Source organism: Neoarius graeffei, chromosome 25, assembly GCF_027579695.1.
Source record: "Neoarius graeffei isolate fNeoGra1 chromosome 25, fNeoGra1.pri, whole genome shotgun sequence".
Lineage (NCBI taxonomy): Eukaryota > Metazoa > Chordata > Actinopteri > Siluriformes > Ariidae > Neoarius > Neoarius graeffei.
The window spans coordinates 46,069,617-46,090,231 of NC_083593.1; the positions used below are offsets into that span (position 1 = coordinate 46,069,617).

General features: G+C 43.5%; 1 protein-coding gene across 2 annotated transcripts; it reads right to left on the reverse strand.

Moving 5' to 3' along the window:
• Positions 1-229: 229 nt before the first annotated feature.
• On the reverse strand, positions 230-18,932 carry brf2 (BRF2 RNA polymerase III transcription initiation factor subunit). Of its 2 annotated transcripts, XM_060909498.1 has the most exons (6): positions 18,853-18,932; positions 18,437-18,598; positions 12,870-12,929; positions 10,898-11,222; positions 5,240-5,417; positions 230-1,060 (listed from the first exon to the last, which is right to left on the reverse strand). In XM_060909498.1, the coding sequence occupies exons 2-6, from the start codon at positions 18,582-18,584 to the stop codon at positions 542-544; spliced, it is 1,230 nt and encodes a 409-aa protein (XP_060765481.1). In that variant the 5' UTR covers positions 18,585-18,598; positions 18,853-18,932; the 3' UTR covers positions 230-541. The 2 variants fall into 2 exon arrangements, with proteins under 2 accessions (XP_060765481.1, XP_060765480.1); XM_060909497.1 differs by lacking the exons at positions 18,437-18,598; positions 18,853-18,932 and adding an exon at positions 16,041-16,800.
• Positions 18,933-20,615: the final 1,683 nt, after the last annotated feature.

Consider the following 20,615-nt stretch of genomic DNA (forward strand, 5'->3'; position numbering starts at 1 on the left):
CATCAGCGCTGGATCAGGGAGGCCATAGAGATCCGTAAGCGAAGCCCGAGGACCATCAACCGAGATGAGGGAGCATACATGCTCTCCCATACCTGGAGTGCCATCTTGCAGGGGACGAACTGACAGTAGAAGGCGTGACCGACCTGTCAATCCAGACAGGAAGGCCACGCCTTTGGAATCATCAGCTGATAAAAGATGCGTCACCAATAACATCCGGTGACACTCTGAGGAAGACGACAGTCGTACGTCAAAACATGTCAGGTAAACAAACCCAAAAACTAGATGTCTGATAAAAAAGAAACAAAAAACTAACTATATTTCCACATATGGACTTAAAGGCAGGCTGTCCATGATTCTCTTACCTTTGTCTAGACTCCAAACAGTTACTGCAAAAACAGCAGGACAAAAAAAGACCAACCATATCCCTCATGCTCAATAATGCGCACTAAAGGGAATTTAATAAAGCTAGTATAAAGTGCATACTGCAGATGTCCTCTGTGAACAAGAAAAGAGCTTAAATAAAAGAAAAGTAAAATCTAGTTTAATTAGTGTTCACTTCCTCCTTAGACTTCTTGCCCTCCATCAGTTTCTTCTGCACCTCCAGATAGTTTTTCACCTCCTCTGGTGACCGAATGTATGATTCTATCTCCGTGTCCGATATATCGTCGTCTCTGGAGACGTCTGGCTCTGGCGAGTTGGGTCTTGGACGCTTTGCATTTCTTGCTGAAGGAGGCAGGAAAAGGTGCCTTTTACTCCAGTGCTCCTTTTCAGAGGAGGCTGCACTCTGTTCCTCAGCATCCTCTTCAAGCTCATAGCTCCTCATGGCCTGCAGCATCAGAGTTCTGCGGTATGAGAGTATATCATCGACCAGCGTGCAGACGGAGCTCGGCTCAACGGTGCTGCCTCCGAGCCAGGGCAGGACACGGCCCAGCTTACACAGCGCCTCCCTGAGCTCACGGACACGCCGCAGCACCGTGTCCCGCCGCGTCATGCTCGACTGCTTCGACTTCGGCAGCCTTGCTAGCTCACAGAACTTATTCAGTGTGTACTTCATTCGGGCCTGGCGCACACATGGAAAGAGAGAGAGAGATTAAATATAAAAACAAAAGGAGGGGGAGGAGAGAAAGAAAGGGAAACTGAGAATCTTAATTGAATGGCTAGTCTAGTTGGTCTTAATTTATGGATTTGTGTGGCTTGTGTGCTTTCAAAGCATTAATTCCATCCATTATACATCAAGGTTGCAGGGAAAGCTGGAGCCAATCCCAGCTGACTTTGGGCGAGAGGTGGGGCACACCCTAGGTAGGTCACTAATGTATCGCAGGGCGAACAACCATTCACACCTATAGACCCTTCCCACGTGACGTCACGACAAACGCGGCCGCCATTTTGGACATGAACTACCAGTAGTCTACCACAGCCAACAATGAGGAACGACGGCGAATTATCGAAAGGAATATAGCCATCAAAGAAAGTTTTTACTTTCAGCAAGACTTCCATCATGCCATTATATTGTTGTGCACCTGGATGTAGTAACCATCAACACACAAGGCAAGATTTATCATTTTGTCGGATCCCGACAGATGCTGACCGACGGAGAAGATGGATGGTCTCTAAAATATTGGCAAAATGATGTTTATTGACATAGCAATCGTGTGTAACGGGAAGCATTTGCATATCCGAAGTGTTGTGTTTACATCAAAGATAAAATAAACCGATATGACAACGACTTCTGCTGCCAGGTTGGGGACACAAACTAGTAGAAAGGAAGTGTGCCAACAGACTTCCTTTGTGGTCGATTCTGCTTTAAGGTAAGATGCATTTAATTATTCGTCTGCTGTGGGTTTGGAATCGGTACCCTGACCGATTCGTTCATGTTTGTGGTGCCATTTGTTTGCTGACGCGTGTTGAAATGGAAGATTGGTTGTTGACATGATTTCCAGTGATGCTTTGGTGCTGCTGTGGATCAGATGTGTTGAGTAGCCTGACTGTTTTTTTTTTTTCTTGCGTGTGGTATCATTGTTGACGCGAGGTTGTTTTTTGAACATGCCAATGCGGACACGATTTCCCCTGATGAGTTATGACTTCAGACGCGATGCGTGTGTGGAGTCCGCGTGATATGTGCGTAAGATAGGCTTCTCATGTGTTTGGAGATCCGCGCTCCGAGACAAGCGCAAGCTTCCCCCTCCCCCAAGGGAAAAAAAGGGACCCCCCGAAAATATCGGCATAGTTCGAACACTGGGTTGGAGAAAGTAATGGCAAATAGCGAGTGCACAAACCATAGAAGGTAAACTGTACACAGCGCCAGGGCAGTGTGATGGTATGTCTACTTTTAGATTGTGTTAGCTCATCAATGAACACACTCGTCACTCGACGAGTTTCACGTCTTTACGACGGATACTTAAATGTGTGTTAGGTATTATTGTTGCAGTCTAAGCAGTCATTGTAGCAGCTAGATGAGCGAGAACCGAAAGGGTCTGTGCCATAAACCGTTATTTCTTCATGTCCAAAATGGCGGTCGCGTTTACGAAGGTCACGTGAGTGAAAAGGGTTTATAGGCAATTTAGAGTAGCCAGTTAACCTAAACCATGTCTTCGGGCTGTGGGAGGAAACCGGAGCACCCAAAGGAAACCCACACAGGTGCAGGGAGAACGTACAAACTCCACACAGAAAGGCCCCGTCAGCCGTGAGGTTCAAACCCAGAACCTTCTTGCTGTGAGGCAACAGTGCTAACCACTGCACCACCCAAATCGTTAATTCATGCATGAAATTGAAAACCAAATTATGTAAACTTGGATAGATAATCTGCATCTAGTCTCTGTATTAAAATTGCAATATCTCAGGACAATCAACTGACTTACATGAGCCAGTCTCATTACATATATACACTGTACCAGTCAAAAGTTTGTATACCCCTACTCATTCATAGGTTTTTCTACATGATAGAACAATACTGAAGACATCAAAACTATGAAATAACATGAATTGTGGTTTAAAAACAAAACCAAAATATAGTTCATATTTTAGATTCTTCAAAATATCCAATGTTTACCTTGATGACGCTTTGCACACTACTGGCATTATCTTAACCAGCTTCATGAGGTCGTCACCTGGAATGCTTTTCAATTAACAGCTGTGCCTCGTCAAAAGGTAATTAGTGGACGAGTTTCTTGCCTTTTTAATGCGTTTGAGATCAAATAGTAAATAATAAAAATACACTAAATAGCTCTATTCCAGAGCTTTTTTTTTTTTTAAATTTTCTTTCTTTTTATATTTTCATTTTATTTATTAATTTTTTTCTGTGTGTTTGTGTAGTTTGATGTTTGAGTGTTTTGTCCACCGGTTGTGGTGTAGCTCCGGACCCAGTTTTGGGCGTTGGTTCCCTCTAGGCCTTGGTTCGCTGTGGGTGATGCCTGCGCTCCCAGCTGTGGACTGCAGTGAGCTCGCTGCTCATTTAACGTTCGTGGTTGTCCAGCGCTCTGCGCTTTAATGCTTGGCGTGATGTTCCGAGCGATGTTGCTCGGTGGCGTCGCGGCGGCTGTGCAGGCGGTTTGAGACACACCAGCGCTCTGCGTGGCGGAGCTTCTGTGCTCGCTTTGTGGATCCACGGCGTGGTGTTTGAGTGATGTGGCTGACGGCGTCACGGCGGCTGTGCTGGAGATGTGGGACTCGTTTTCATGCGCCTTTTGGTGGGACTGTGGCTGCTACACCACTGGAATTACATCCTGACTCCTACTTGGTGGATTTTTTATTTATTTATTTATTTATTTATTATTTTTTATTGTTATTATTTTTTTCTTTGTCTATAATTGTAAAGCGTCCTTGGGTTTCTTGAAAGGCGCTATATAAGTTGAACTTATTATTATTCCACAACTGTAGTAATCCATATTATGTCAAGAACCAGGTGGGACAGTGGTGTAGTGGTTAGCGCTGTCGCCTCACAGCAAGAAGGTCTGGGTTCGAGCCCCGGGGCCGGCGAGGGCCTTTCTGTGCGGAGTTTGCATGTTCTCCCCGTGTCCACGTGGGTTTCCTCCGGGTGCTCCGGTTTCCCCCACAGTCCAAAGACATGCAGGTTAGGTTAACTGGCGACTCTAAATTGACCGTAGGTGTGAATGTGAATGGTTGTCTGTGTCTGTGCTGCCCCTTTTCCACCAAAGTTGTTCCAGGGCTGGTTTGGGGCCAGTGCTTAGTTTGGAACCGGGTTTTCTGTTTCCACTGACAAAGAACTGGCTCTGGGAGCAGAAAAACCGGTTCCAGGCTAGCACCAACTCTCTGCTGGGCCAGAGGAAAGAACCGCTTACATCAGCGGGGGGGCGGAGTTGTTAAGACCAACAACAAGACCGCGGAAGATCGCCATTTTTAAGCGACGAGAAGCAGCAGCTGTACAAATGTGAAGTCATCCATTATTATCATTATTATTATTGTTGCTGCTGCTTCTTCCGTGTTGTTTTTGCTTCGATATTCGCGCCAAGGTTTATGCAAACGTAGCGACGTAACTGACGTATACAGCGACGTAACTGACGTGACTTCCCTTAGCACTGCGAGCTATGGAAAAGCAAACTGGTTCTCAGCTGGCTCGCAAGTTGAACGAGTTGTGAACCAGCACCAGCCCCGAACCAGCCCTGGAACTGATTTGGTGGAAAAGGGGTATGCGTCAGCCCTGTGATGACCTGGCGACTTGTCGAGGGTGTGCCCCGCCTTTCACCCATAGTCAGCTGGGATAGGCTCCAGCTTGCCTGCGACCCTGTAGGACAGGATAAAGCGGCTAGAGATAATGTGATGAGATGTCAAGAACCGCTCAACTAAGGAAAGAAACGACATCCAGCATTACTTTAAGACATGAAGTGTCTTAATTAATACAAATAAAGAAAAAACAAAACATTGAATTAGGTGTGTACAAACTGCATCTTATAGAAATGCTCCTGTGAATGATTTATGAGTAACTTTGTTCATATTCAGCTTGATAAATGAGGGTTACAAATCATACGACTAATTTACCAGCATACAATAAGCATTACTTCCAAGTTTAATCCCTCGCACTGTGATTAATTTAGATGGAAGTTTCTGCGGGGGAAGGCAGCACTTTTTGGGCAGCAAAACAAAGTTTGTTCTGATAACTTCTACTTGGAAAGTTCATAAGGATAACTGTCTTCTGAACAAATAAGAAGGGGTGTCTTTTTTTTTTTTTTTTTAAAGAGTACTGTCTTAGAAGCTGTGTGTGTGTATATAAATATAAACTCACCATGGGTTTGAGAGACTGCCAGGCTACATACACGCACGCAGTGAGGAGGGGAAGTGGTTGGCGCCCGGTCACTAACCACACATCAGCAGCTAGTTCCAACAAAGCAGTGCTCCGCTGCACCAACCGCTCTACTGACTCCACATAGATATCAGGCACATCCCTGGGACCCAGCTTATACCTAACACACAGACACACACTTTACTTCCATTAATTAATTAAAATTAACTTTCATTTGGAAATGCATGAAAATATTCTTTATAAAGAAAGTTTTATTACTCTCTCTGTGCGTTGTGTAGTACTTCTTTAGGCCCCCGTCACACTTATTCGGAATTAGCAGGAATCAAGCAGAACCAGCCGGAATGAAAAAAAACTTTTCAAAATTCGTGCCACATTCGGGCGGGAATTTCAAAGGCTACGTTCACACTGCAGGCTGAAGTGACTCAAATCCGATCTTTTCGCCCATATGTGACCTGTATCCGATCTTTTATTGACAATATGAACGACACAGATCCGATTTTTTCAAATCCGACCCAGGCCATTTGGATATGTGGTCCTAATTCCGATTCCTATCCGCTCTTTTCATATGCGACTTCAGTCTGAACCGCCAGGTCGCATTCATCCGACTTACACGTCATCAACAAGCCACAAACGTCACTATTCTGCGCTGAAGTAGGTGGCGGGTCTCTCAAAAAAAGTTACAACAACATGGCGCATAATCACGGGCGCAGATAGAGGGTGGGACTCGTCCCACCCAGATTTAAATTCACTTCGTTCGGTCCCCCCCACTTTGCATAAGGCAAACCTCACGGAAAAATCAAAAGACTAATTACCATTCGGTTTATTGAGGTGCACGGCAGTGTATACATGGTTGCAACAACTCACATAAAACAAAACAGACTGATATTTGGTTGGTTGAGCTGCGCAGACTGCACAGGCTGCGACCTCGAGCTTGGTTGCTATGGTAACCCACAACAAGTTTGACAGGCATATCGGGGTTGGGGTTGGTTTGCTGGCAGCTTTGTCCCCCCCAGTTCAAAAAACGTATCTGCACCCCTGCGCATGACATCAATGCGAGGGACGCTTCGGGCTGTGAAGGTTCTGAATCTTCTCAATGGAAGGACGCAGAGGTTAGGGAGCTGATTTCCATTTGGGGGGATGCAGCTATTCAAGCTAGATTGGATGGGTCATACCGCAACCGGGCGGTTTTACTTCCGTAAACACTGGCCATGCTCACTGCGTGTGATGTCGTCGTATCCTGCAATGCGCATGCGGAACATTTTTAGGTCGCTTTTCGTTCATACTGAGGATCACATACAAGTCGCATATATTTGTTAATGTGAACGACCTCACAAAAAAATCGGATTTCACAAAAAAATCGGAATTGAGCATTAAGCCTTGCAGTGTGAACGTAGCAAAACTGACCAACATTCTTACAGCTTTGTAAGAATGCCGTTTGAATACTTAGAATGCGCTTCGAATGATTCTTGCACATTCCGGGTGTATTAGCTTTCGAATGCAGTTCAAATGTAGTTGGAACACAGTAGGAATACCCAGAATGCAGTAAGAATATTAAGAATGCACTTCGAATGTGGTTCGATTGCTGCCCGAATACCACCCAAAGTCTGGTCGGAAGGTACCTCGAATGCTGTATGAACTCACCTCAAATGCAGTCAGAACGCTCCCAGAATAGCCGCCGAATGTGTTTCGAACGTCTAAGAATCAAAGAGAATGCAGCTCGAATACTTAGAATGTACTTCGAATATCCCGGAATATACGAAGAATTTTCATTCCAACAGCATTCCGGCTCATTCGAGACATTCTGGCAGGATTTGAAGTGGCTTGCCATTTCGATTTTTCCCCTCGAACGTCATCAGAATGTTTCGAATGCTGTAAGAATATTTAGAATGCAGTCAGAACAGACTTCGAATGCCGTTCGATATTTCTCCTCTTTGAATGCACCTCAAATGTTTTGAGCATGAGCAAAACATTCGGGCCGGCCACAAGAATGGGCCCGAATGTTTGGAATGCACTCAGAATGTTTAGAATGCACTTTGAATATCCTGGAACATACGAAGAATTTTCATTCCGACGGCATTCCGCCTCTAGTGTGACTACCCTGTTAGGTTTTGTAAACTTCATACATTATTTCAGGTTAAACTGTGATTAAGTTCTTACTGTAACACAAATGATGGACTGCTAAGAAAATTAACCAATCAGCTGCTTCAATTTAAACTCGCACTCCATAAAACCGCATACTTCTGGATAACTTATTACTGTATAACCGTACTTTTCTTTCTGTACTTTAGCAGAGCACTCCCTTCAGGAAACAAGTATATGTTATATAATGCATATTAGGGCTGTAAAAATACACAACGGTTACGATTAGATTTGCAATACCGGCTTCACGAGTACCATTTGACTCTCAGAATATTTTGAACAAAATTTACATGAAGAAAAATGACTGAGAATACTACTTTTTTTAATTTCCGAATCAAACAATGCAACAAATGTGCATTTTTATCTGCACAAATTAATGTAAAAATATTGTTAAAAAAATGCATCACAGGTTTACCATAAGTGTACAAATTCTTCCAAAGATTTTTGATTGAATAAACAGTGTCTGATCTGGGGACTTCTGACTTCCTGGGAATCGACTGAAACATGACGAGATCCGTAGCAGAAACAGAACGTCGAGGTTGGCTAAAGTGCCTGACTGCCGCAGCTTTTGGTGTTGTTTGAAAGCTACTAAAGTATTTTATAATATTGTCATGTAGCCACATAATATAGAACGCGTGTTGATCATGGCAATCCGGAGCTACTGGTCTTCACAAGTGACACCTTTCTGTTTTAGTCAGCATTAACTTTCTCAGCAGTTTGTGCTACAGTAGCTCTTCTGTGGAAGAAATCAATGAGCCCTCGACACCTATGACCCTGTCACCAGTTCACCGGTTGTCCTTCCTTGGACCACTTTTGGTAGGTACTAACCACTGCATACCAGGAACACCCCACAAGATGTACCATTTTGGAGACCCATTCATCTAGCCATGACAATTTGGCCCTTGTCAAAGTCACTCAGATCCTTATGCTTGCCCATTTTTCCTGTTTCCAACACATCAACTTCAAGAACTGACTGTTCTCTTGCTGTCTAATACAGGGGTCATCAAACTACGGCCCGCCACCCCCCTTTGACCGGCCCCCCAGCCCCTCTGCCCCCCCACCACTTGAACCGGCCCTATGAGGCAATCCCCAAAAGTGGTCATGGCCTATTTTTTTTTTTAAATTGCTTTTTGGCAAATAATAACATGTCTGCATCTTGTATTTTGTTGATTTTATCAATTAAAATTGATATTTAGTTATAAAATGAACTATTCATATTTTCCGAATTTTCGTCATATGCTCGCGATCAAGCAGTGACAGGCAGCGCACGCGCAGAGAACTGTCAGTGTTCAGGACAGCAAAATGGCGAGCAGTCAGCGAAAAGCTGACAGAGTGCAGAGTTTTTAAAGAACAGTGGACCACCGATTATTTTTTCATTCGGTGTAAGGACCGTGCAGTTTGTCTTGGATGTAAAGAAAGTGTGTCGGTTTTCAAAGAATATAATCTGCGTCGTCACTACGAAACCCGCCGCAAAGAGTATGCTAGTTTGCGAGGGCAAACAAGAGAAGACAGGATTCGGAGGATGAAATGCGGACTGGCTGCACAACAGAATGTATTCCTTCGCCAAACCCAGATCAACCAGGCTACTGTCCGAGCTAGCTATAAGGTAGCTCACCTACTAGCTACCCATGGAAAGCCGTTTACTGATGGGGACTTTGTTAAAGTATGCATGCTTGCTGTGGCCAAGGAGGTGTGTCCCGACGAGAAGTACTACAAATCCAGCTCACCTACATATACTACTGATTTTGATTCCCGTTATTCTGTATTATGCTTTAGTTTTGACCTGTAAATGGCCTACTGCTCATTTCATTTTCACCTTGACCTAAAAAATGTTTACTGAACATGCTCAAATGGATAGGCATAAGAGCTGGCTAGTTGATCCATTGCTCATATTATAATTTCACTGTTTTTTTAAGTGTATTTATTTTATAGGCCTAGTTATTTGACCTTTATTAAGTGCTGCACACAATTATTATTAATATTAATAATATCAACAGGCCTACCTACAATTTATAATTTTTCACTCACCTTTGCCAGTGTCAATCACCTCAACTAGGCAGATGTTTCTTACCTTGACAGCTTTGATGTTATTTTTATTAGAAAATAAATAAATGGAATATCTGTGGTATTGGGGCGGCACGGTGGTGTAGTGGTTAGCGCTGTCGCCTCACAGCAAGAAGGTCCGGGTTCGAGCCCCGTGGCCGGCGAGGGCCTTTCTGTGCGGAGTTTGCATGTTCTCCCCGTGTCCGCGTGGGTTTCCTCCGGGTGCTCCGGTTTCCCCCACAGTCCAAAGACATGCAGGTTAGGTTAACTGGTGACTCTAAATTGACCGTAGGTGTGAATGTGAGTGTGAATGGTTGTCTGTGTCTATGTGTCAGCCCTGTGATGACCTGGCGACTTGTCCAGGGTGTACCCCGCCTTTCGCCCGTAGTCAGCTGGGATAGGCTCCAGCTTGCCTGCGACCCTGTAGAACAGGATAAAGCGGCTTGAGATAATGAGATGAGATGAGATCTGTGGTATTTCAAATTAAAGCAAAGTGTGAAGACTCGATTACTACTTTTGTAAACCACTAGTAAAGATAAACAAATATGTGCCAGGAATCAAGTGTTGATATAGTAGTGTGGATATAGTAGTGGGGATATAGTAGTGGGGATGGCTGTGCCAGGCTCGTAATCTCTACTACACAATTGCCCCTTTTCCACCAAAGCAGTTCCAGGGCTGGTTCGGGGCCAGTGCTTAGTTTGGAACCGGGTTTTCTGTTTCCACTGACAAAGAACTGGCTCTGGGGCCAGAAAAACCGGTTCCAGGCTAGCACCAACTCTCTGCTGGGCCAGAGGAAAGAACCGCTTACGTCAACGGGGGGGCGGAGTTGTTAAGACCGACAACAATAACAAGACCGTGAAAGATCGCCATTTTTAAGCGACGAGAAGCAGCAGCTGTACAAACGCGAAGTCATCCATTATCATTATTATTGTTGTTGCTGCTGCTTCTTCCGCGTTGTTTTTGCTTCGATATTCGCGCCAAGGTTTATGCAAACGTAGCGACGTATACAGCGACGTAATGACGTATACAACGACGTAATGACGTGGCTTCCCTTAGCACCGCGAGCTATGGAAAAGCAAACTGGTTCTCAGCTGGCTCGCAAGTTGAACGAGTTGTGAACCAGCACCGGCCCCGAACCAGCCCTGGAACTGATTTGGTGGAAAAGGGGTAAATGAGGCCTGCTGGTGGTCATATTTGTCTGGGTCACACAATTCTATGTTATATAACTGACCCGACCCCGGCCCCCCATCACAGTCAGGAACGACAATGTGGCCCCCAGAGAAAAAAAGTTTGGTGACCCCTGGTCTAATATATCCCACCCCTTGACAGACGCCACTGTAATAAGATAATCAGTGTTATTCACGTCACCTCTCAGTGGTTTTAATGTTACAGCTGATCGGTGTGTGTGCATATGTATGTATATTATATAAATAAATAAAATAAATAAATGATGCTCACTCGTGACAGTGGCTCTCCAGCAGCTCAGTGAAGCTACATGCTGCTGTTCCTTCAATGTTCAGGGCTTTATTCAGGTCATGATAGAGGGCACCTATAGAAGCTGGGTCGGCGTCTAACAGCATGCTGATAGTTCCCATAGCAACAGGCCAGTTGCTCTGTCTGCAGACAGACAGCACGCAGGAGCCCCCCAGCATCTCCTTCTTCACCAGTCTCCCATTCAGAAAGTGGGGGTGTTGATAGGCACGCTCGTACAAGCTCACCACCGCAGACTCCATTTCTTTGGGTAACCTGAGGATACGGCACAGAGAGCGCACGCGACCCAGACCTGCATGTACACAATTATTATTAGTGCTGTCAAGCGATTAAAATATTTAATCGCGATTAATGTCGCGACTGTCATAGTTAACTCGCGATTAATCGCAATTTAAATCGCACATTTTTGTCACATGAAAAACCATTGTAATTCTCTTATCAGCATAAAAAAGTGAATGGGCTTGCTTTGTACCAATGTTTTTTGGGTTTTTTTTATTGCAGAGCATAACACGTCTTGTCACAGCCACTGACATCCATAACTTCCATATTAGATGAGAAAACCAAGGGATGAAAAATAAAGTGCATATCACTGTGAAAATAAAAAAATGTTTTATTTTACTCTTCATTAGTTTCTTTTGAAGAGAAGTATTTGCCATAAAAGAAGAAAAAAAACATAAAAATAAAAACGTTCAAAAACGTTCATCATAGTGTGGCACTGTATTATCTAATGCTCACTGCTTATAACTCTACACCTACCCGGTGGAGATGAGCTGGGAAACTGAAGGAACAGTATTGAAAAGTATTTTTCCAGTCTCACCTGTGAAAGGTAATCCCATGCGATCTCGTTTGGACGGTAAACCTGTTGGTACAGTTAAACGCAGCGTGCGACAAGCCTCAGCAGGAACTACGGGTGACTCGCAGGGCCAAATTAGAATTTGCGTTAACGGCACTATTTTTTTTAATCGCGTTAAATTGAGATCGCGTTAACGCGTTATTATCGCGTTAACTTTGACAGCACTAATTATTATACACAATAATACAATAAGAGGGAGTTAGCACAGGCCAGATAGACAGGCAGTAGCTAGAGAAACTACCATTACACTTTCTTCTCCAGCAGTGTCTAATCTGAAATGCCATTCAGAGATCTATCAGAGAATTAAAGGAGAACTGAAGGCAAATTTATCATCAAAATTCTATTTCGCATTTTATTAAATATAGGAATGCATTTTTGATCGCTATTTTGTCACTGCTAGAGCAAGTTATGAGTGTTTGAAATATGCTCTGTAATATATATCAGTCCATATGTCAAAGCAACGGCCGTAAACGAGATTCGTTGAGACCTGTGCGAGACATCGTAGGACGGAAGTAAAACGTACAGCGGAAATCAAAGCGACCGACATCTGCTAACGTTGTCAAAAGACGCGCGTGCCCTCTTTCGAATGCTGATGTAATCAAGCCGGAAGTTTTGTGTGTTTTGATAGCAATCAGGAAAGTTTGAAAAAAGTAACCAGTAATAATCATTTAAACTCGTTTTTGTGCAACATTTCGTTTGGAAAACAGTTTTCAAAATGGCGGCACCGACACCTGGCTGACACTTCACGTTTCGAAGTCTCGCACAAGTCTCGTGAAGATCGTGCGGATAAGCGACGCCTGCCGTGGACCAAACGAACTAAATTCAACATGGCTAAAAACCAAACAGACCATTAAGTATAATATTTAATTGCAATTAGCTCCAATACAAGTCACGATATAAGGTTACTAAAACCAAAAACGTAATTGAATAACACGTTAATTAAGAAATAAAGCAAGTTTAAAAATGACTGCAGTTCTTTAAAGTTCATTCTGATTGGTAAATCATAGTGGAGTAAGTATTCGAGGTTTAGAGCAATATAAATGACTGTAAAGCCTAATTACAGTCAATAAGAAGGGAAAGCGTTACCTTTGATCAGGTTGGGACATGGCTTCTTCGTCACCTCTGTGCTGATGTAATAAGGCACAGCTGTGGAGGGACACACAGATGCATGATTATCAACACCGAAGACAAACTCATCTCACACGGTTCGAACGGTGCACGTAAAAAGTCTCGTCAAATTTCATTAGAAAAAAAAGATGATTTAATATTTCTGGTAAATATTCAAGAGGAGCAATAACAAAGAAAGTCGGTGAATTCAAGTACCTGGGGTCAACTGTGCAGGAAAATGGGGGCTGCGATAGTGAGGTGAGAAAGAGAGTGCAGGCAGGGTGGAGCAGTTGGAGAAGGATTTCGGGAGTCATTTGTGATAGGAAAGTCCCAGCAAAAGTGAAAGGTAAGATGTATAAGACAGTAGTGAGACCAGCTGTGATGTATGGATTGGAGACCGTACCCTTAAAGTGCATATCACGGGTAAATTCAGGAGCAAGATCAATGTAATTCTCCTATTTTATATTAAACTTTGGTCAAATATCTGTAACATTCTGCATTCTCTGCAAATTTTTTTGCCTTGCGCAATACCAGAAAAATTCAGTTGAAATCAAGCCATTTGAGGCGAATTGGTCCGCCTCTGAAAAAACTTGCCATTTGAATTTCCCGGCAAACACTGATTTTCGTGACGTCACGTGCGGGACGCCTCCCTCTGAATCCTACGTCAGCGCTGGTTTGTTTATGAGAAAACGACCTGGTGGTTTTCTGTAAATTTCTTCAATGCCATACATGTCAACCTATACGGATTTGATTCAATAAACGTAGTATACGGGCGTACAAATAAAGTTATACGGATTCTTAAAAAAAAACTTCAATATTTATTTAGAGCTATAATCAATTCCCACAATGATAAGAGCGCATAACATTTACAAACGTACTGTACACCACAGAAAAGCACAAACAGCCAGTAAAGAGTCTTATGAAATCGAGCATTATCTTGTGGTAGCGAGACTTCGTTCCACTTTTGATCATGTGCACACCGCATTGCGAGAATCCCGCCAACCGGGAAGTAACATTTTGTTTGAAACGCATATTTCCACCTGAGCGACTTTCACTAGCGACTTAAAAGATTCTGAATGGGCACTCCGGCAAGATCAACACAGACACTTGCTGTGACGTGCAGCCTCGTGAGGTATTGGTGCAGAGCGCTAAAAAAGCTGTCATGGAGTACAATTCAGAACATTAGAGTGACACTTTGTGTTTTTGTCAAACATTGGAGCTTTGTATTCATTCTGAAGGTTTATTGTTATTAATATTGAATAAAAAGTAACTTGGATATATCATTGTTAATTATCATTCAAATTTTAGCTAAATTATTTTAATTTGCATCTTATAAGGATTTTATAAGGGAAATACAGATTTTGGAGGTTGGTTATACAGGTTTGATTGACCAAAGGTTGACATGTATGCAATGCTATTGTGTAATTATTAAAATGGTTAACAGATGTATCGTAGGAGGGTGTAGCAACACCAATCTTGACGGGATTAGTACTCATCGTTTTCCAAAAGACCGGACAATGAGAGAGAAATGGAAGCGCTTGGTCTACACAGGCTGTGCACTGAAACCGTGCAAAGCTCTCGCAGCCTGCTGGTGCGTCCGCAGGTGACGTCACAAATCTGGCTCCAGACTCCCTTGGGATTTTTCCAGACGTGTTTTGTTATTTTATTATTTTTTGCTGTAGACAGATGGCCTTGTGCAAAATTACCCTTCTGGATGAGTGTGTAAAAGGGACATACTCATCTCATCTCATTATCTCTAGCTGCTTTATCCTTCTACAGGGTCGCAGGCAAGCTGGAGCCTATCCCAGCTGACTACGGGCGAAAGGCGGGGTACACCCTGGACAAGTCGCCAGGTCATCACAGGGCCGACACATAGACACAGACAACCATTCACACTCACATTCACACCTACGGTCAATTTAGAGTCACCAGTTAACCTAACCTGCATGTCTTTGGACTGTGGGGGAAACCGGAGCACCCAGAGGAAACCCACGCGGACACGGGGAGAACATGCAAACTCCACACAGAAAGGCCCTCGCCGGACCCGGGGCTCGAACCCAGGACCTTCTTGCTGTGAGGCGACAGCGCTAACCACTACACCACCGTGCCGGGGACATACTTTCATAAAAAAAAAAACACACGAAATTGGTCCAGAATATGCACTTTAAAGAGACAGGAGGCGGCAGAGTTTTTGTGATCGGAGTGACAAGGTTGGACGGGATAAGGAACGAGCACATCAGAGGGACAGCGCATGTCAAGAGCTTGGGAGTTAAGCTAAGAGAGGGTATGGGCACATCCTGAGAAGAGGAAGGAGAACGTTGAGGATGGAGCTGCCAGGCATACCAAAACGAGGAAGGCCAAAGAGGAGATACAAGGATGTAGTGAGAGAGGACATGAAAGTGGTAGAGAAGGATGCGGAAGACAAGGAGCAATGGAGACAAAAGTACCACTGTGGCGACCCCTACTCGGGAGCAGCCAAAAGAAGAAAAAGATTCAAGAGGAGCAACAAGATAACAGCTATGGAAAGACACAAACGTGTGTGTGTGTGTGTGTGTGTGTGTATATGTGTTTAGTCTACGTCTAGTTCATATCTAGAGTGTTTATACTGTTTATATTGTTTGAGTGTTTAGTCTGTCTAGTTCCTACCTAGAGCAGTGGTTCTCAAACTTTTTTCACCAAGTACCACCTCAGAAAATACTTGGCTCTCCAAGTACCACCATAATGACCAACATTAAAATACAGTAGCGTAGTAGGCCTAAGTATTCATTAAAAACAAGGCGGAGGTTTTATTTAACAAGTATATTTAATATTGTTGGCCACTGTAACATTACACACAGTACTTTGAACAGTAACACTGTGTTTAAATATAGGAAAATAAAACACTGTCCTTAAATAATGAATCAAATAAATTGGCCAAATCTGCAACATCTGTATTCTCATCAAGCTGTATGGTAAACTATCTACTGTTCTTAATGCGCTCAATCAGTGTCTTTTTAACATCGTCAGCCATGTCGTTTATTCTCCTTGACACGGTGTCATTTGAAAGCGGCACCAAGTTTAACTCTCTGGCAGCTTTCTCTCCACACATGATACGTGTCATCTCTTTGGCTAATGGCAAACACAGCAGTTCCCCGATTGTGTGCGGCTTACCGGCTCTGGCGATCAGGAGGCTGGCACGATATGAAGCTTCCTGTGCTTTGGCTACAGGTGTACCATAGGACAGAATGGTGGACTTGGCCTGCTTCAGTTCATCACGTTTTCGTAAAAAAAAAAAATCCACTGGTTTGTCCTTTAGTGCTGTGTGTTTGGTTGTAAGACGCTGTTTGAGATGCGATGGTTTCATGGACTCATTGCTCAGAATGTCTCCGCATACAACACACTGCGGCCTGGGCAGCTCCTCTGTCCCGCTCCAAATGAATCCCAGTTTTATGTATTTTTCGTCATACATCCTCCTCACTGGTTTCTGCCGTTTGCTAGCAGTTCTGGGGCTGGTTTTGCCACTGTCGTTAGCATCTGCGCTCGGCTCACACACGTCCTCTTCAGTTCTCCCTCTCTCCTGATCCACGCTCCCATTCGCGGATTTAAGCCACGACAGTAATTTTGTCATACTCGTCATAATTAGCAAAGCCACCTCCACCTTTTCCCATCACAGCCTAGTCTACCAATGGCGGATAACTGTCTGTCAGCGGAACCGGCGGGAATGCGTACGTATGCTACGTATGGCTACCCAGAAGCACTTGCAAACCTTTTAAAATTATTAACTTAATTTGTATCTCCTTTCATTTTCTTGTCATCGGTTGATATTTTCATCCATTCGGATATTATGGATAGTATTTCACGTTTTATTTTATTTCTTAAAATTTATTTATATTTAATTAAAGGGATAGTTCGGGATTTTTGACATGAATCTGTATGGCATCCCCATCAATAGTGTCGTGCAAACACACTGACTTACCCCTGACAGCATCCTGTGAGTCCAGTTCTTGTCCAGTTTTGGTCCAGACGAAAGTAGTCCGGCAAGTTTGTTGGGGTCACAAAAGTAAAACGTTTTTTGTCTCAAAACAGTATGTGTTCAAAAGAGTGATATATTTGCATCACAAAACCGTTGTCAAATAAAAAGTCAGACCTTGAAATCGCTTGGCACTATTTTCTCTCCCTTCTTATCACTGCGCGCTGCCGCCAGGTGACAGCCACGGCTGTTTCATTTATTGTTTACTAGTGATGGGAATTTCGGCTCTTCTTACTATAAGGAGCCGGCTCTTTCGGAAGATTTTTTATAATTATTTCTCATGACTTGTACATTCACATCGAGTACACATATCAATGCAAATTAACACGAAGGGATTTACTAGACCAATTTATATCTGGAACTATTTTCAGCCACAGCACAGGCAAAGCACCGCTGCAGGCGCAAAGACACCGCGCAGCGCCTGAAAACGGGTTTTCAGGCGCTGCGCGGTGTCTTTGCGCCTGCAGCGGTGCTTTGCCTGTGCTGTGGCTGAAAATAGTCATCACTAGTAAACAATGAATGAAACAGCCGTGGCTGTCACCTGGCAGCAGCGCGCAGTGATAAGAAGGGAGAGAAAATAGTGCCAAGCGATTTCGAGGTCTGACTTTTTATTTGACAACGGTTTTGTGATGCAAATATATCACTCTTTTGAACACATACTGTTTTGAGACAAAAAATGTTTTACTTTCGTGACCCCAACAAACTTGCCGGACTACTTTCGTCTGGACCAAAACTGGACAAGAACTGGACTCACAGGATGCTGTCAGGGGTAAGTCAGTGTGTTTGCACGACACTATTGATGGGGATGCCATACAGATTCATGTCAAAAATCCCGAACTATCCCTTTAAGTGATTCTTTGGCATACCACTAGAATGGAGCCCGTGTACCACTAGTGGTACGCACCACAGTTTGAGAATCACTGATCTAGAGTGGGGCGGCACGGTGGTGTAGTGGTTAGCGCTGTCGCCTCACAGCAAGAAGGTCCTGGGTTCGAGCCCCGGGGCCGGCGAGGGTCTTTCTGTGTGGAGTTTGCATGTTCTCCCCGTGTCCGCGTGGGTTTCCTCCGGGTGCTCCGGTTTCCCCCACAGTCCAAAGACATGCAGGTTAGGTTAACTGGTGACTCAAAATTGACCGTAGGTGTGAATGTGAGTGTGAATGGGTGTCTGTGTCTATGTGTCAGCCCTGTGATGACCTGGCGACTTGTCCAGGGTGTACCCCGCCTTTCGCCCGTAGTCAGCTGGGATAGGCTCCAGCTTGCCTGCGACCCTGTAGAAGGATAAAGTGGCTAGAGATAATGAGATGAGATGATCTAGAGTGTTTATACTGTTTATATTGTTTGGTTTTTTTCAATTATTCTATTTTTATTTATTGCATTGCCTGTTTGCACCGTGGGTCAGAGAGGACTGATATTTCATCTGTGCTGTATGTCGAGCATGTATAGCATATTTGACAATAAAGTTGACTTGACAAACACTCAGCAACAAAAAGTCAGTTTCTTCCACCTTTATCTTTTCAGATAGACAGCTGATGTCTGACCTGTAGAGTGTTGTTCTTCACTCAGTATGGTGGTCAGAGTCCCCTCTGAGATGACGGAGCCACAATCCTGACACACCCACTGAGTCTGACTGTACAGCTCATCCTCCACCACACTGTCTGAGCCACAATGTGAGCAGGAACGGGGCATCGTTTTCCACACACCTCCACAACACACAATAAATAACCCAGTATCACAATTTCAATCAGAATTCAAGCATTAACATGGACTCAAACATGATCGAGTACAGAAACTCGAATGTAAAGCAACAATCTAGTAAAAAGCATCTGAACAAAGAAATTAAATATCAGAAATAAAGTTTGCACTTTATAAATTCAATGATACTCATTTGTACAAAATTATTTTTAATTAATTGTCCTAGAACAAAGTCGACGACTTTAAGCTGAAACCAACTTACCAGCTAGTAAAGGTTACAAGAAAAAAAAATCATAGTATGAACACAAATCAACGACACAGACACGTTTGTTTACTTCCGGATATGTAGCTGCTACGCCAGCCCACTTCCGGCTTCTCGAAATTACTGCTGCAGTGCACTAATACAACCGCTAGAGGGAGACAGAGAATGCGACTTAATGAAGCTTAATGAAGGTTATTTTTAAAAGAATAGAATGCCTTTATTGTCACTATACACGTGTACAATAAGATTAAAGCATCTCCAATAACAGTGCAAACAGCGTGTAGAGAGAGAGAGAGAGGGGGGGGGAAGAAAAAAAGAAAAAAGGGGGGGGGTGTAAGGTGCACAGTCTGAGGTGTATGTGTTGTGTTACACATTATGGAGTGAGGTATTGCACATAAGTATTTCGCAGAGACAGTCAAATTATAAATTATTGCACGAGAGAGTCACATTATAAGATAAAATATTACACATTATGAAGTATTGCAAGGTAAGGTGCACAGACTTGAGGTGTATGTGTTGTGTGTAAGGTGCACAGTCCTGAGGTGTATGTGCTGTGTGTAAGGTGCACAGTCCTGAGGTGTATGTGCTGTGTGTAAGGTGCACAGTCCTGAGGTGTATGTGCTGTGTGTAAGGTACACAGTCCTGAGGTGTATGTGTTGTGTGTAAGGTGCACAGTCCTGAGGTGTATGTGCTGTGTGTAAGGTGCACAGTCCTGAGGTGTATGTGCTGTGTGTAAGGTGCACAGTCCTGAGGTGTATGTGCTGTGTGTAAGGTACACAGTCCTGAGGTGTATGTGTTGTGTGTAAGGTGCACAGTCCTGAGGTGTATGTGCTGTGTGTAAGGTGCACAGTCCTGAGGTGTATGTGCTGTGTGTAAGGTGCACAGTCCTGAGGTGTATGTGCTGTGTGTAAGGTGCACAGTCCTGAGGTGTATGTGCTGTGTGTAAGATGCACAGTCCTGAGGTGTATGTGCTGTGTGTAAGGTGCACAGACTTGAGGTGTATGTGTTGTGTGTAAGGTGCACAGTCCTGAGGTGTATGTGCTGTGTGTAAGGTGCACAGTCCTGAGGTGTATGTGCTGTGTGTAAGGTACACAGTCCTGAGGTGTATGTGTTGTGTGTAAGGTGCACAGTCCTGAGGTATATGTGCTGTGTGTAAGGTGCACAGTCCTGAGGTGTATGTGCTGTGTGTAAGGTGCACAGTCCTGAGGTGTATGTGCTGTGTGTAAGGTGCACAGTCCTGAGGTGTATGTGCTGTGTGTAAGGTGCACAGTCCTGAGGTGTATGTGCTGTGTGTAAGGTGCACAGTCCTGAGGTGTATGTGTTGTGTGTAAGGTGCACAGTCCTGAGGTGTATGTGTTGTGTGTAGGGCTGCAACTAATGATTATTTTGATAATCGATTAATCTATCGATTATTTTTTCAATTAATCGATTATTAATCGGATAAAAAGGAAAAAAAGCAAAATTTGATTTCCAGCATTTTATTTAATTAACCAAACTGTCTTTGTTCAAAAGTTGTTTCCAACTCATGAAAAAATTAAATGTATGCTACATTGAGTACAAAAAAAAATAAAAATTTTGTAGCAGCTGAATTAATGTAAAGAAAATAAAATCACAAAATCTTTTTTTATATAGTGCAACCACCATTTCTTTATATTGTTTTGTCAAACAAAATCCTATTGAAGTCTTGAATTTTAAGATGGTGAACAGTTTAAATAACTGTAATGAAAAACAAATGAACATTGGGTAATGCTGTCATGTGCTGA

Coding starts and splice junctions, on each gene's coding strand:
- brf2 (XM_060909497.1), bottom strand. CDS start 16,506: ATGACGAGTATGACAAAATTACTGTCGTGGCTTAAATCCGCGAATGGG. Junction 11,223..12,869: donor ATGTCCCAACCTGATCAAAG/GTAACGCTTTCC, acceptor GTGTACATGCAG/GTCTGGGTCGCGTGCGCTCT. Junction 5,418..10,897: donor CTGGAGAGCCACTGTCACGA/GTGAGCATCATT, acceptor TCTGTGTGTTAG/GTATAAGCTGGGTCCCAGGG.